Raw genomic sequence first — 16,868 nt, 5'->3', positions numbered from 1 at the left:
GACTGAGGCTGTAAGGCGACACCACAGTATGATGATCAAAAGCTCTCAACGTCCCGGATTTCTGATTTGTACGAGATCACCAAACTAAATGGCCACACAGTGAATATCAGAATCTGAATTTTAATGTAGTTGCTTAAAATGTGACTTTGTTGCGTGACAGGAAGTAGAAGGAAATACAGACTGATAGAGACTTCTGACAGAAGTTGTGTTACAGTGGACTTACTTTAATTTAAAGGCAAATAATTCCAAAAATTGGGAAAAACATGTTTTAACTAGAACCAAATATTAATGGTTATATCTGGCAGTTGTTATTTCTGAATGCAACAACTGTACTTCCACTAGTCTTGCTGTAACCGAGGAGATTTTTAGTGTACTTTTAATATTTATAGTTTATATTTAGGTATTATTACACAGCTTTGTTGAATACTCGATTCTGATTGGTCAATTCCGCCATTCTACCGTCTGTTATTTCTGATTAGCAGACCGTTGCTATGAATAACAAACAATAACATTTTGTAATTTTAAGGTTTCCAAACATACAAAAAAAATTCTCACGTTTTTCTTCAAGTACATTTTAAATGGAACTCTTTTTACTGTATCCCCCCCCAACTCATATTTTTCTCAAAACCTGAGAAAATTAAACAATAACTATCTGCATTGCTAGATCTCACTATAGGTACATGGGAGAAATATACATTTTGTATTCTTGTACTCTTAATTTCTTAAATGTACAGAATAAAACTAAATAACTTATGTGACTGATGTTCAGGTTTGAGCCCTTTTCTGATCTGAATATTGTATAAAGTATATACCGTATGACAACTGTAACAAACATGTACAACTTTCAACAGATGATTCCACTAAACTGTGAATCTTAAATAAGGATAAATATGGAGATGACAAAACTATGCGTGGGTACATGGAGAGTTGCTTCATTCGGATAATTGTACCTCTGATGTCAGCTGAATCACAGTCGTGAGTGAGGGCCTATAAATCAGGCAGCAGTGGTTCAAATCTGATCTTCAGCAGACTGAACACAGCAGCCATCATGAGAACAATTGCAAGTGTAGTTTGTCTGGTCTTCATGCTGTGTACCTTAAGAGAAATAATTCATGCTCAACCAACCAATGACAACCCAGGATTGTTACGCAACCAGGTGAGTTCATAGTCCTCTTAATTAATAGTTCTCTTTATTACTTGAATTAACATTTCATCTGCTGATTTCTCTGAGCTTTTGTGCAGTTTTTATACTATTATAAGAAAAATCAGACAGTGCAATGATCTGATCTGTGTTGATGTGTCTGCTGCATCATCTGCATCATTGCTGGAAATTTTTATAAGGTTGAGCCCGAGTTTGTCTTTCATTAGAGGCTGCAAAAAGAGCAGAGGATGCTTTCGGGAATGATGGATCTACGGTTCGGGTACCTGGATCCAGTGAAGTACCTCAGTGAGAAGCGAGCAGAGAGGACCCTCAGGAACCACATCGCTTCCCGGGTCAGACCACCCTGCAAGATCTTCTTCTGGAAATCCTTCACAACCTGCTAGCAGTGGGAGAAAGCAAACCAATTCACACTGTGTTCCCATGTTAACAGCAGCAAGCCTGAAGTTATAAAAGGGTTGTTTGTGGCCCATAATGGTCTTTAACTTGTCTTTGAGCATGTAGGTGATTAACGACCCTCAAGGCCTTGTATCAATTTCAATTCCATTACACAGATCTGATAATTGTCTGAGGAGAGAACAATGTTTTCTGTAAATAAATCAAACTCTGCATTTAAATATTTTTTTGGTAATGGTTTGATTAACATATCTTATACAGCTCCTGCTTAAATTTTTTGTTTAAGGTTTTTTGTATTTTACCATTCACATTTTTAAATTCTACCTTTTATCATTTAATTTGGAGTAACGGATGATAATGTACAGGTCTTTTTACTGACATTTTTTTTTAACTTTAAGTTCAACTTTGCAGTATGAAACAGACTACAAAGATTAGAAGACAAAAAAAAGATGCTGGCAGGTCAAGGAACAGATTTCACACTATTTTCTGAATCCCGACTGAAAGGTGTTTTTCATATCTACGGTTAACAACATTAAGCAGGAATGTATTTTAGGTTTGCATTGCATCCAATATTGTACAAGCTTCCTTGGAGTATTTTTCAGGAAGACACTTTTTCCATTTTTAAAACGGGTTTCATTTCAGGGGGTTTTATGAGTCTTAATAGAAACTTCAAGCCCTCAATTGTGCTGCCAAAAACTCTCACAACCCTTTATAGACAAGAGGTTATCAATAATAGATTACAACATATAAAAGGTGAGTTTGGAGTCTAAAAATTGCCACATCAGCATCACCAACAGGCAGAAAGGTAAAACTACACACATACTAACCAGCCAGCATCAATATTACAAAGTGCAAATACAAATCTAAAGTTTCTAAATAAAATCTAACAACGGAAAATAACCAATTCTACTGTAAAACAATAACAGCTAGAAGTGAAGCCCAGTAAAAAAAAACAACAACATACTAAACATACTAAAAGTACTAATCCACATTTTGTCTACATTAAGAGACGACAGGTGATTAAAAACTCAAAACTTTTATTTTGCACCGCAATACTAAAATATTTCAATACACAAAGTGTGAATTCTTGCTGGCATGTTCAATCAGTTGTCAGTGTCCCTTTAAAAATCCTCAGCTCATACATTCCAACCATTTTACAATCAAGGTAAACAGAAAAACACACAACACTTCCTGCCTTATTGGAATTCTTCTTGACGACATTGAGAAGTTAATTACTCCCATTTTGTTATCAGTGACTGTCACGAGGACAAAGAATGAAGCATTTACTGACAGAGGTGCATCTGAGATCAAAGGCAGGATTTGTGTTTCACAGGTGTAGGATCATTGCCAAGCTGCAGGTGTGATTTTTGGTCCTATTTGTGACATTTGTAGGCATAAACAAATACCTCAGCCCAATTGAGTGCGGTCCGCTCTAAATTTCATTTTGGGATGGTCCAAGGTTTCTTGCTAGTGAGGTTGAAGATGATCCTTTTCAGGATTAAGGCGGTCAAGCAGCAATTCCATTGTTGGTTTTTGTGCCGGCCCGACCAACAATGTCTTCAGCTCCTCCATTACTGACTCCAACCTGGATTCCATTGTTCCGTGTCCGAGGTCCCTATACATGTGAATTAAAGTGTTGGCAGTTCAATTAATTTAATGTCAAAAAAATAAGTCACTGTCAAGAGGGTATTATACCTAGTCAAAATCAGTTTTATTTCAGACTTCCTTTTGATTCACAAAACATAGAAAATGCATTCGTAACTACTTCAAACACAAACTTTCAATGGGAACATGTCAAACATTCACCACATCAACCTCTGAGCTCACTCGCAAACTTCAACACACTTTCAAGCTCCCACAGTGTTTCTCCCCCCCCCAACACACAGACTTCACTGGCACATTTTCACACAGAGAGGGTGATAACAAGGAGAAAATAAAAGCACACAACCAGACACAGCATTCACATCAAATCAGACAGCAAGAGAAAGCTAAGAAAGTATACAAATACTCATAGCACTTGACATTTCACTGTGGTTTTAAAGAATTAAAGTTGATAGAAAACGATGAGAGAAAGGAGACCTTAAGGATCTCGAGATGCAATAAATGTCCTTGTGATGGCCATTAGGAACACACTCGTGCTTCTTCCGCTCACACTCGCACAAAGCCACAGGTTCTTCTCAACTCTCGCAGGCATTTGTCGTTTAAAAAAAAAAAAAAAAAAAAAAAAATTTGCACAAACAGTCCTTCTCACACTTGCTTTCTTTCATTTTGCTCTCCCGTTCGCTCACTCTCAGTCTCACTCTGTCCAACATCAATCCCACTCATTGATCTCGAAAGCGACAAGAGCAGACAAGATTTCTATATCCATAAAAAGGGGAGAGGAAAAAAGACAACACCCACCGTCTAACACAGTATATGCAGAGTGAAGCTGTGTTCTTTGATGGCAAAGCATTTACACATGGGAGGAGGGGAATTGATACTGAGATCGGTCGAACATTGCTGCCAATGAGGCGCTTCCTCCCGGGAAATTGGGAAAGAGTTGGTGAACTGCAGAAGAGATTTTCATGAAGGCGTTTCCATCAGACGTCAAACAAAAACAAACAAAAAGATGCAATCAACTGCATACAGATATATAAATATTTCAAGCCCATTTTTACAAGGGGCTGTGGGGGCTCTTGTGATGTTCGTGCATGTTCATAAATATTAATCTTGCATGCACATCTCATCTCATGTTCTCAAAAACAAAAAAGGTGATGTGGCAGCTTCCGCTAACAAACTACACTTTTCACCCATTCAATGCAGGACTACATAATCAGTCACACGCAAATATAAATTTCCTCTTCAACAACATAAAAGGCAGTGTATTTTTAATCAATAGGAACATAAGATATGAGCAGTTCCCCTCTGGGTATACTTACCAGATTAGCCTAATAGCAACAGTAAAAGGTGAACTCAAAGCTATCTACATTCCCCAACTAGAAGACTTAGACTCCATAGAGGTGCCAAAGCCGGAGCTGAAGCCACTGTTGGAGGGGGTGTTAGTGCCTGCAGCCCAGCCGAGGCTAGCTGAGCTGGGGCTGCTGTAACTGGCACTGGCAGAGCTATAGGTCTGGTCTCGGGTTGTGGTGGCTGTGCCTGCCGTTGTGGTCAGACCCTGCTGGTTAGCCAGCATGCCCATCATTCCCCAACTGCTCTGCAGCGCTGCCTGGGCAGCTGCCACCATTGCTGGGTTAAGACCAAGAGCCCCAAAGTTAACCCCACTACTACCACTGCCTAGCCCACCACGATTACTGCCATAACCCTGACTGAACCCACCAGCCCCAAACCGCCCGCGATCCATCATTTGCCTACTATTATTGTGTTTGGGCTCAGCATTGGAAATGTGCACGCTGACTCCTTTGATGATCAAGTCCTCTCCACACAGGGCTTGGGCGACCTGAGAAATAACAACGAGGAGGAGATTGTCACTACAGTCATTATTATGCTACCAAAAAAATATTCAAACTCAGCTGTTTATGGAGAATCTTACCTGGTCGTCAGCGAACGTGACAAATGCAAACGCCCGGAAAGGTTTGGGGATGAAGACATCAGTGACTTCGCCGTACTGCATGAAGTACTGCCTCAGTTCATCAGTGGTCATGTCCTCTGTACAGCGGCCAACAAAGATTTTACGGCTCCGCATGGGTTCATCAGGACATGCCTGAGGACAAAGAGGCACCACGATGAATTAAATTAGTTTTCCAACATCTAACAATCATTGGTGACATACATTAAAGTTGCAAAACCAGAGCAGATGTTTTTCATCCATGCTACAGCTATAGTATGAATGTATCAATTCAAAACTTATAGACTTGTAATCATTATAAGTATTCACAGTCAAATTAGAAGGTAGAGAGCAAAAACTGTCGGTGCTGAACAATTTTTCAATTTTACCAACTTTCAGCCTCCATGCTTGCAGTTTATCTTCATGCAGTAACTTGTAAATACAAAACTGTTTAACCACCCCAATTAATACTTTCCCAACAAACAAATGAACTTAACATTAACGAGTAAGTCTAAACAAAAACATCTTGCAGGAATCCAGACGACCACCTAAATCTTATCGACTGATCATTGATCTAAAGGCAATCTTATATCAGGGCGCCCACAATACCTTTGAGTTGGGAAGTTTGCAGTCACACCATCGTCCATCAATCATGTGTCTCTGAGCGATCACTTTGGTTTGCGTTTCATAGTCAGTGAACCGGACAAACCCAAATCCTTTTGAGTTGCCTGTCTTTGCATCTCTCTTGACCTGGAGTTAACAAAGAGGAAATGTGAGCATTATTACTGCTTTTAACTGAAATCTAAATATTATTAATACACTCCACACCTAAGAAGAAAATAGAATAAATGCTATTAAAATATAGTAACGCAAAATAAATATACATTTGACGGTACATATTGGAGCCAGATGAGACGTCAATACCTGCACCATGATGACTTCGCCAAAGGTAGTGAAATAATCTTTCAGGTCTTGTTCTGTTGTTTTCCATGGCAGCCCGAGGACAATGAGATCTGATGTCTTCTGAAAGCCCCTTTTGATTTTCACAGCTGAGGCAGCGTCTATTTCATCCATCTTCCTTTTGTTATCTGTTAAGAACAAATCGATGTGGTGCCTTACATGAGTAAAAAAAGAGCTGATCAAATGTAAATACAAATCCTGTTGAAATGAGGTGGAGGATGAAACAATTGACCCTCTGAGCCCTTTGCTGCCTGGTGGCGACTGTGACACACAACAATAAAGATACAGTACATGATAAATGGACTGCACTTATACAGCATTTTTCTACTTTAACAGTAGCGCTTCACAATTTTTGCCTCTCATTCACACATTCATACACACACACTGAACAAGGTGGAGCTGCCGTGCAAGGCACTGGCCTGACCATCAGTTTTAACTTCAATTTTGAGATTTCAAGTCAATGTATGGCATTGTATGGTAAAATGTATGGCCAAAAGTATGTGGATAATGAGCATTACACCCATATGTGGTTGTTGTGCATCTCTCTCCAAAACCATGGACATTAATATGCCGCTATAACAGCCTCCACTCTGCTGCGAAGGCTTTCCACAGGACTTGGCTGCAGACATTACTGTCTTACTGTTGTCATTCCAGTTCATCCCAAAGGTGTTGGATGTGGTTCTTCCACAGAAAACTCAGAAAAAAACATTTCTTTCTGGACCTCCCTTTGTGAACAGGGGCTTTCTCATGTTGAAACATGAAAGGGCTTCCCGAAACTGTGACCAAAAAGTTGAAAGAGTCTGAAACATCATTGCATGTTGCAGCATAAAGATGTTCTTTCATTGGAACCACTGGGCCAGACCAAAAACACACTCAGTTGCCAGTTTATTAGGTACCCCCAGCTAAAACTAATACAACAGTCCTGCAGAGAGGCGTTGAGGCTGAAACTAACAATTATTTTCATTATCGACTAATCTGACAAGGCTGAAATTAGCTTCCGATTCGCAGCTTCCAATTTGGGGTTAATGGAAAAGTTAAGGGAAACATAAATATTGATATTCAGCAGTGGAATCGCCATTTTTTCACCACTTACACTTGAGAAAAAGTCTTAGTCATTGTAGCAAAAGCATTAACGCTGTTTAAACTCACTTTCAGACTTGTGAAACCTTTAATTGTGAAACCCTAATTCTCTTTATGAAAAAAAAAAAAGATTTCACAGATATTTCTCCATCCAGACCACTTTAGACCAAATAGAATTAAAGTTTCACAAATCTGAAAGTGAGTTTTAATGAGTCTCTGGAGGCTCCTTGTTAATCTAGTCCACATTTGACATGGACTAGATTTGATCTGGACCTGGTCTAATGAGGTCTGGATGGGGGAAAAAAGCAGTGAAATCGACCTTTTCATAAGCAAAATAAAGGTTTCACAAATCTGAAAGTGGGTTTAAAAAGTATTAAGGCTTTTGTGACAATGTCTAACACTCTTATATAAGTGTAAATGGTGAAAAACTGAGAATCAGCCGTTAAATATCAATATTTGTGTTTCCCTTAATTTTCCCCTTAATCCCAAAGCGGAAGCTAATTTCAGCGTCGTGTTAATCTGTCGATCATTTTCTCGATTAATTGATTGGGTCAGTTGTTTGGTCTATAAAGTTGTGGATAATGTTGATTAGTTGTAGCTAGGTGTACATAATAACTGGCCGCTGAGTGTTTGAGGACAGGGTTGGCCACAGAGAGTAAACACAATAATGGGAGCCTGTCTCACCTTTGGGGTAATTGACGACGTATACCAGGTTTCCCCAGTCGCTCTCGGGTGCGTGCAGGACCCCCTCCACCAGCCGGACCCCCCGCATGCACTGGGACTCCGGGTTCCTGTACCGCAGCCCGCATGCCCCTGGAAACTGAGCCGCCACCGACGACAACAACACAGTGCCGTCGTCTTCTGAGGGGATCTCCATCGGCTCCTCGCTCTCATCCTCAGCCACCCGAATGTACAACTCTGACATGGCTGAGCGCCGGTCCGAGTGCAGTCAGCTGATAAGAGTTATTGGTAAACACAACAACAGAGATGATCGATCTTCAGTGAAGTTTATCTCTCCTGGTTGGGTAAAGCAATGGAGACAGAAACTGTGAAACGACGACACTCTCTCCACTCCTGACTCTATAACATTTAATCGCTGGCGGCCATGAAAGCTGACCGTTTGGACAGCAAAAACAAGTTAGCTGGCTGGCTAACAGGCTAGCAAACTCAAATGAATGACCATCCACTTTTGCGCCGTGTTTACTGTCAACAACTGCACGAGTCCCCCTCTTTTCTACGACCGTGTGACCGGAAAATTGTACGTAAATAACAACACCAACTAGTTATCGTATTCGGTGAAATTTAAGTACGAAGTCAACCGTCCAGAATAAACATATTTGCAACTAAACGTGTCTGCTAACCTTTCTCTAACCTCTCAAGCTAGCTAACAAAATGGCTGGTCACATTCTAGCAATGACATCATCCAGTTGGGAGGGCACACTTTTCAGTTTTTTACGGGGATACAAAAAAATTACAATTAAATATATTTTGCTAATTGCTTGACTTAAGATCGCCAGTTATCGGTTAGCGTTTTATAAAATGCTCTTAAATGATATCTGGTTAACTTTATTAATCGTGCCGTTTTTCATAGCTTGCAATAGGCAATGTTAAAAGTTCATGGTTTACCCTTTGATGTTTGGCCATAAAGATTAACCTTAAAGCTCCAAACAAAGGTGCGCACTGAGAAAATATATGGAAGGGGGGAAAAAACAATATTTTATATCCTGCAACCACTTGTCATGTGAAATGTAGATGTCTTCGTCATATATGTGTTTCAGTTATCTTTTTGGATAATTTCGCTGACGTTTATATCGATTTGATTAAGATATGATTATGATGAAATATGATTATGATAAACATAAAAGGCCAAAAATGAAGGCCAGAAATGAAGTTTAAAGGGTGCGAATGCAACATCCAGCTGACCCACCAGTGATCCAGCCATCATAAACTTATTCTGTGTAGCCAAACATCGTTCAAACCACAGAACATTAATTGGTGGTTGAAATATGTCAGGCTGAACTCTGAGGAAATGTTTAGGTCTATAGCTTGAGTGAAGAGCAGGATCAAGATGAATATGGGTGTTTCTGGATGTTAAGGAGTTAAAGGAAAGGTTCACAATTTTTCAAGTCTGTCCTAAAACAATAGTCAGGTGCCCAAATGAACACTGACACATGTTTTTCTTGCTGTAATCATTCCTCCTGTTCATATTGACCATTAAGAGATCCTTTATATAAATGTAATTGACAGGGGACAAAAAACACAGTTCCCTTCCTGTGCAAAAATGTATTTAAAAGCTGTCTACATTAGTCAAATCAAGTTAATATCTTTCAAAGTTAGTCTTTTTTGTTCCCTCTCTTTGTTTTTTTCCTTTCTTTTTTGTTTTCCTTCCACTGCAGCTGAACAGGGAAACAGCCTCCGTCAAGACACAACAAGGGAAATTTTAATAAAAAGGCTGCAACTGTGGAAGACATCCACTTTATTGACTAACTGACTGCTGAAGCCTCATATTATCTTCAGATAGACTACATTTTTGCTCAAAATGAGGACTGTAGATGTTGAACCTCCATCACTTACATTGTAAGCACATTTGAAGGGGATCTTATAATAGTCAGTATGCACAGGAGCAAAACCTGTTTCAATGTTCATTTGGACACCTGACTATTGTTTTAAGACAGGCTTTAAAAATTGTGAATCTGTACTTTAATTTCTAAAAAATCATCATCAAAAATTCTTAAATGACAAAAAGCTTTACAAGTTAAATGTCTACAACTGCCTTAAACCCTGTTGCTGGAAACAGTGATCATTGTGAGTTTTTTGTCACTTGCTTTTAACATGTTAAAGTAAACACACCTGTTTTGCACCTCCCCAGTGACATCAGTCACTTCACCTACAAATAGGCTGGTCTCAGACTACCCACTCAAGTTTATGTCAGTGGATGTGACATGGGTCAGATAAGATTTGGCATCCTGCTTAAAACTATGTGAGTACATAATGTTGTGCAAATGTGGAATTAAACTATTGACTGTCCTCTAAATATAAGCTAAACTCTGCCTTCTTTTCAACAGTGTTTTCCAGTGTTTTATCACTGTGCTTTCCATTCAGAAAAGAGAATGGGTTGATATCTCAACAGCAAAATTAACAGGTAAATCGTTATTATGTTAGAAATGCAAATCTTAACAGTGTTTTCACATGGTATGTCACAAAATACTTGCTTTTTCAGAGGGAGATGTCGCATGTTTTTCGGAATACATGGAGATATGGATCCACAGGGCGAGGATCGAAGGGTTGGGGGTCTGGCTGTCTGGGGCCTTACGGATTCAAGGTAAATCTTCAGACGCAATGAAGCAACAAAATACAGAGAATTAATATGAAATAAAACGTGTTGTCTCTAAATCTCCTTTTGCTTTCTACAAGTCAACTTTGCATCTCTGGATCACCTCAACCTCCAGCTGTCTGCCTGCAGATTCTCACTGCACAAAGACTCTGACAAGAACTTTATCTTTAGAGTCAGTTACACCGGATGTTTTGTCCAGCAACAAGTATGTCCCTCTTTTAAAAACAAAAGTTTAATGCACATGCACTAATTCTGACATTTGACCTTAATGGCTTTGTGGTGACAATAACCAGAGGTTATATGTTGACTGTTCAGCACAGCTTCCATGTCCTCACACTGAATTTGGTCAAGAGGATAAGTCGGTTCGGAGGCAGACCTCACAGTTTCATGATGAAGTGTCCCGTGGTTTCTGTTCTACCCAGCAGAGAGCACATCCAGTGTGACCCAGACTACATTCAGGTAATTGCTGATTAGAGATCATTGCATATAGATCAACTTTTCTCTGTTTTCATTTGACTACATTTAGTAATAATAGTTTTATTTGTGTTGCACTTTTAAAACACAATGTCAGGAAAGTGTTTGACAGGATCAAAATAAGAGAACATAGTAAGACTAAAACTTGGAGAAAATGACAATACACATAACAAATAATGATATAAAATCACAAATATGGATATAAAATTAAGGTCAACCAAATATTTCTGGTGTCTTTGTTATTCTAATAAGTTTTGCACATGTTCTCTCAGGTGACCAGACAAGTTCCTTATGACAACTGGAACAATGAGGTAGTAATTTTTTTTTTTTTTAATTCAGTTTTTTTGTTGAAATCAGTCCTTAAAAATATAATTACATTATAAATGTAAACAAATATATTTGTGCATGTGTATGAATGAGGGAGAGAAAGAGAAAGATTATCTGTATCTGACTTTTTGTGCATATTTGGGTACTGTATGTCTTACAGCTGCACTGGTCACTGTCTCTGAATAATCACCTGATTGTATCTCTGGAGGATGTCAGTCTGATCCAGTTGAACATCGACATGAACGGACCAGACATTACAGTTCAAGGCAGAAGGAGAGAAGTCTTGAGCCCTGTCAAAGTAAGAAAGCACAACAAATCCTGCCACCTAGTGGCCATTAACAACATTACAACTGAAATTCACTGTATTTTTGAACTGTCTTTGGTTAACTCAGGTGATGGAAAATGAAGGTGAATTCTTGGCCTTGAAGCTGGTCAGTGGTCAGTACGCCTACAGTATGGAAGCTACGTGTCCAAAAGGTGGGTAACAAGCAGAGAATTATAGCTGGAAGTTACTTTCTTTGACACATTATGACATGTGGCTTTAACAGGTTTATCCTAGTCAAAGGGTGAGGAAGTACTCAGATCCTTTACGTAACCTTACATACTGTTCTTAACCTGACTCTTCACAGTATCTCCTCATAATTATTCTTTATACCAAACCTCTGAACCACAAATCTATTTTTCATTCATAAATACCTCATCAGTCATTAATGATTGTCAGATTCATCCCTAATTAAGCTTTCGGAGAGTTTATTCGTTTGACATGATTTGTTTATGATGAAAAAAACATCAAAATCACACTATATCATTACCTAAAACAAGAGAACAGCAGAACAAAATGATTAAAGTGAATTTTATTGAATGTGAAGAATACAAGTCATAAAAATACAGGTCAAAATTAACTCCAAACGCATGTGCAAAGATGTGTAAATGTTGAAATATTTCCCCTTTGGTATATTCTGGGTCACTGTAGGAAAAGTCATAAAGTTTCAGGTGAAAACAAAAGTGTTTTTACTGCGCTCCTAAATAAAATGGGTTAAATTTGACCTGAATAGTATGTAAGGGTCATGTAAAAGTACCAATACAACAATGTAAACATACTCCATTACAAGTAAAAGTCCTGCATCCAAACTCATACTTAGGGAAGTATTAACAGCGAAAGTAAAAATGATTTATTATCACATATAGCTTACTAGTGATGCATTTATTTGAAAGTGGTATTTTAGTGTTTGGGCCGAGGTGTAGCTAGTTTTAATTAGTTTAGTTTCACCTAAATCACATCGCAAATGAGTCTTGTTTACATTGTATATACAGTTCCGTAGTTTAGCCCAGTGATTTTTCAACTCCAAAAGGCATCAAAAGATGATTAATGAGGTTTGGAAAGAGGAAAAACAAAGTCCTGCTGCCTAAATTTGTATTTATTATTCTGGCTTCTCTTTAATCATAGCTTTTTGTGAAATATTGGATAATTTAATATCTTTGGGCCTCACACTGTTATTTAAATGGAGCCATCTGAGAAGTTTATAGACACTGCTCTTTGTAAGCGGTTATAAGCCAGAAAGGTTGGGAACCACTCAGTTAATCTATAAGAGTGAATGGTTTTTTCATAAGCTTATCATATGTTTTTCATTGTGTAAAATCTGAAAAGTAACTATATTTGTCATATAAATGTAGTGGAATAAAGCACAATATTTCCATTTTAAATACATACTGAAGTAAGGTACAAATACACACAAAATTGTACTTAAGTGCAGCACTTGAATAAATGTATTATTCCACCACTGATCCCAGTAAAACATTTTATCCATGATGTACATTTCAGTGACGACTTCTGCAGCAGATGAAACCGTGCTGCACATTTTCAAACGCCGCATGGGTTTGACCAAGCGAGGCAGCGATGAAAATGAAACACTGACAGTCAGTAATGTGTCAGTGAACCAGACAGATCATTTCACTGTGCACGAGACGAGTGAGTTTGTGACACTGATCATTCCTGCAGTCCAAATCCTCCAGACCAAGGTTAGTGCTGAGACAACATTTCCAAACCAGAGATAAATCATCATGGTGGTACATTCTGTGTAATGCAGTTGGGTCAGTTTCTGACATGTTGAGAGCATAAATACAATGTGTGTAAAACATCTAAACCAGGTTTGTTTTACAGGCCTGCGCAGACAACAAACAACTCTGGCAGCCGTTCTACAGGGTGGATGTTGTGCTCACCTTCAAAGAGACGAATCACAAAATGCACTGGACCATGGAGAACACACTGCCATGCACAGGTGAGTGTCCTGCTGATGAGCACAGTAAAACTAAAGTGGTGATTAATTATTGGGTGCTATTTTGACCACTGGCCATTGAAAGGTTTTTACTGTAGTCACACCAGGCAGTTACTTTTGTTTGCTGCTGAGTCAGTCAATGAATCATTCAACTTTACCACCTTTCAAACAGTTTAAAGTGAGACAGAAGTTCAGAGAAAAGTGACTGACAGAAAAATCCCCAAATATATTGTATATCACAAGAAAATCAAGAACAAAAAGCAATAGCCAGGCCAAAAAAACCCAACATTTTGAGCTTATAATATAAACAGTATATTGATCAACTTCTATATTAACTTTACTTTGCCTTTATCATATTTAACAGTATTATCCTTTAGCTGCAGTTTCAATATCACCTAATAACACTACTAAAACATATCTCGATTTGACCGGTATTTGATAACCTGCGATCTTATCTAACTCATTATTGAGATTCTATTTGCAATCACAGTTTTTACAGTCACAAAAATATAAAAATGTTAACATGTTTGGGTTGAATAGCAAGTCAAGCTGGTTGAATATCACTCAGGAAGGTAGAGTGTGCAAAATTGTGTAAAAAATGATCCAATAATGTTACCCAGCTACTTCAACTAAAAATCCACATGAAATTAGAAGAATAGGCCATAAATACAGCTTTTGGATGCTTTTGGATGCTTTTGGATGCTTTTGACCTTTGATTTTACCTTCAATAAAAATGTGAAATCATACCTCTACAGCCCTATCCACTCTCAACTTCAAAGTAATGAATTTGACTTCTGAACAACCGTCGTTGGACCGCTCCACCGTCCCTGCAGGAAAACTGAATGAGACAGCTCCATTCGAAGAGATGAGTGTTGAGTTTTCCACAACTAATTCCCCTAACACGCAGACGGAGGCCAGCAGTTTTAATTTCCACATTGATGAGATGTCAAAGAGTCAAAGTGAGAATTTGTCTTCCTGGTTTGACAGTGACGCCGTTCCTTCTATTAATGTGTCTGAAACAAGCTTTTTTTATTTTCAAAATGCAACCGTAAATGCTTCAGCGGAGACAGATTTTCTTGAGTCATCAGCATCACTTCTCCTCACAGTGGTTGCACCTGAACAAATGAGCAATAGCAGTTCAACACAGTAGTGACCAGCAATAAATAGAAATTAGACAGTAAATAAATTGAAAAAAGCAAATATTGAGATTTGTGAGGAGCAAAAATCAGATAAAATTTGAGGAAAATGTATGAATAACTGTCACAAATGAAACATGTTTATCCAACTTATGTATTTTGCCAAATTCTGCAACATCATGTCCACTATCTTTTGTCAAATTAGACCTCAAACACAGTTTCAGCTTTTTGAACAAATGCTTTAATCCACCAGCTTTTTTGATTAACATCTTTTATAAAAATTCTCATTGGTACCACATGCTGCACGTCTGTTTGCAGTCTTGAAAGGTGATGCGGTGGTCAGTTAGTGCTGTGAAGATTGATTATACAAGCAGAAATACAGCCAGACCTCTGCCAGCCGTTGCCTGCAGGTGGACATTATCCAGACACAGACAAGGCAGGCGTTAAATAAACACGTCTCTATCCGAGCAGCACAACAGGCTGATGCAGAGAAGACCCTGCAGTTGTTACAGCTGATGCCAACTCTTAGAGAAACCTTGTGTTACAGACGCTCATAATGAAGGTTTTCAATAACACAGAATGATGAATCTCACACTTTCAGAGGTTTTATGTTTATTAAGGGGAAACTGATGCTTTGCTTTGTTTTTTCTTCTGCAAAAGAAAAACAAAGGTTTCTGAATTTAAACAGTGTTTCAGCTACTGTAGTATTGCTTTATGTCGCTTAGCTGCAGTATCCTGAATCAACAGGAGAGGGCACTATTGAATTTGTTTTCAGAAAACTCTCTTGATGGGCCGACAGCCTGCCTGCAAATTCTCTTTTTCTGAATTAAACAGTTTTACATGTTTTTCAGTGGACTTATTTTCAATCTCAGTTGCTTTTTCATGAAATACCCCTAAGCAATGCAAAATGTAGTAGAGAGGGAAGTTCACTTAAATCTAGTAGGCATCTTTGCCAGTATAGTTAATTAGTTGCTTTGAATATTACTACCTTTAAATGTATCTATACATAATCACAGGTATGATCAAAATTCTAGTGACTAAAATGACGGAAGATGTTTAACTTTTGTTTCCACCGCTGTTTTTCCACCTTTGTTATTGTGACCTCCTGGTATGCACCCAAGCGTCTGTAAATGATAACAGTGCAGTGTTACGCAGTTACATGCATCATATACAATGGGCTGTGGGGCAGAAAATCTAAACTTCCTTGTGCCTTTGGTCCCCATCTGCTCAGTGAACTTATGAGCAGGAAATGGAATAACTGGTGCAAAAAGCACGCCAACATCCCCGCTTCTTTCATGTGGCCTCTCTCGGCCATTACTCTATCTGTACCGACTGTTAACTGTCTTTACAAAGTTAAAAATCCCTTTCATGTTTCAGTGTTTCTTTTTTGTTTTAATTTCAGTCAGAACATATGGTTTGCACATCTGGGAGATGCTAAGCATGGTGGCACCCAACCCCCACTCACACTGCTTCTGTGAAGTGATCCATATATGGTCTTCATTGTTATTGCTCATAATCACTCATCATTATTATAAACAAGTCCTGTCTTGATTGGCCGCTTTGAGGTTTACTGTGTAAAGATGCTTAATAATGTGAACTTTCAGAATTTCAAACACAGACAAGACCTTAGGAGAGAGCGAAAACTTTCGCTGGTGATGTTTAATTCACAGCTGTAGACATCTTCCTTCGCTCAAACCTGCGACTGAATTTGCCACCTGTGATTAATCTGAGTTTCCTGATGTGACCGGTTGTGTATGGGTGACATCATTTCTTTAAACAAGGAACACTCTGTGCAGACATTTACAGTAAATGATTGTTTGGATTACATGTTTCTCATGATTAGATCTCGCTCAACTTATCTGCAGACGCCACCATGAAGCTGCAAAAATTTAATATTTCTAGTTAATGTTCAGTGTAGTCTGACCTCCCGAAAGTGGTCTAACAACAAGACAAACAGCTTGTGCCATTGGACCACAAACAAACCATCAGATCATATCAGGAAATTTAATAAGTGTATCTCACCTCAGCTTATTTGAGAGTAACCCCATATGATCCTTTATAATAGAAAGGGAGTGGCATTAACTGAAAATTTATCTAAAGACACCAAAATGAAGTCAAAATTACTATTGTGGACAATTTTTGGTCATTAAATGCCACTTCAGCATCCTCTGCTCTCCAGCTA

At 38.5% G+C, this 16,868-nt stretch overlaps 2 protein-coding genes across 4 annotated transcripts; one reads left to right on the top strand and one right to left on the bottom strand.

Moving 5' to 3' along the window:
* Positions 1-2,575: 2,575 nt before the first annotated feature.
* tardbpa (TAR DNA binding protein a) lies at positions 2,576-8,542 on the bottom strand. Of its 3 annotated transcripts, XR_006403366.1 has the most exons (7): positions 7,824-8,542; positions 6,024-6,187; positions 5,709-5,849; positions 5,085-5,255; positions 4,907-4,991; positions 3,956-4,102; positions 2,576-3,170 (listed from the first exon to the last, which is right to left on the bottom strand). XR_006403366.1 is itself a non-coding variant. In XM_044350900.1 (6 exons), exons 1-6 carry the CDS (start codon positions 8,062-8,064, stop codon positions 4,008-4,010), a joined length of 897 nt encoding a protein of 298 aa, XP_044206835.1. In that variant the 5' UTR covers positions 8,065-8,542; the 3' UTR covers positions 3,243-4,007. The 3 variants fall into 3 exon arrangements, 2 of the variants coding, with proteins under 2 accessions (XP_044206835.1, XP_044206834.1); XM_044350900.1 differs by lacking the exon at positions 2,576-3,170 and having other exon boundaries at positions 3,243-4,102; XM_044350899.1 differs by lacking the exon at positions 2,576-3,170 and having other exon boundaries at positions 3,243-4,991.
* A 1,470-nt stretch (positions 8,543-10,012) lies between these two features.
* Positions 10,013-16,059, top strand: c5h1orf127 (chromosome 5 C1orf127 homolog). The gene is made up of 11 exons (XM_044350886.1): positions 10,013-10,119; positions 10,205-10,281; positions 10,360-10,461; positions 10,554-10,678; positions 10,789-10,932; positions 11,220-11,258; positions 11,435-11,572; positions 11,667-11,751; positions 13,097-13,293; positions 13,436-13,553; positions 14,306-16,059. The coding sequence occupies exons 1-11, from the start codon at positions 10,082-10,084 to the stop codon at positions 14,698-14,700; spliced, it is 1,458 nt and encodes a 485-aa protein (XP_044206821.1). The 5' UTR covers positions 10,013-10,081; the 3' UTR covers positions 14,701-16,059.
* The last annotated feature ends 809 nt before the right edge of the window (positions 16,060-16,868 follow it).

Source organism: Thunnus albacares, chromosome 5 (genome assembly GCF_914725855.1).
Source record: "Thunnus albacares chromosome 5, fThuAlb1.1, whole genome shotgun sequence".
Lineage (NCBI taxonomy): Eukaryota > Metazoa > Chordata > Actinopteri > Scombriformes > Scombridae > Thunnus > Thunnus albacares.
This window is presented reverse-complemented; position numbering and strand designations above follow the sequence as displayed.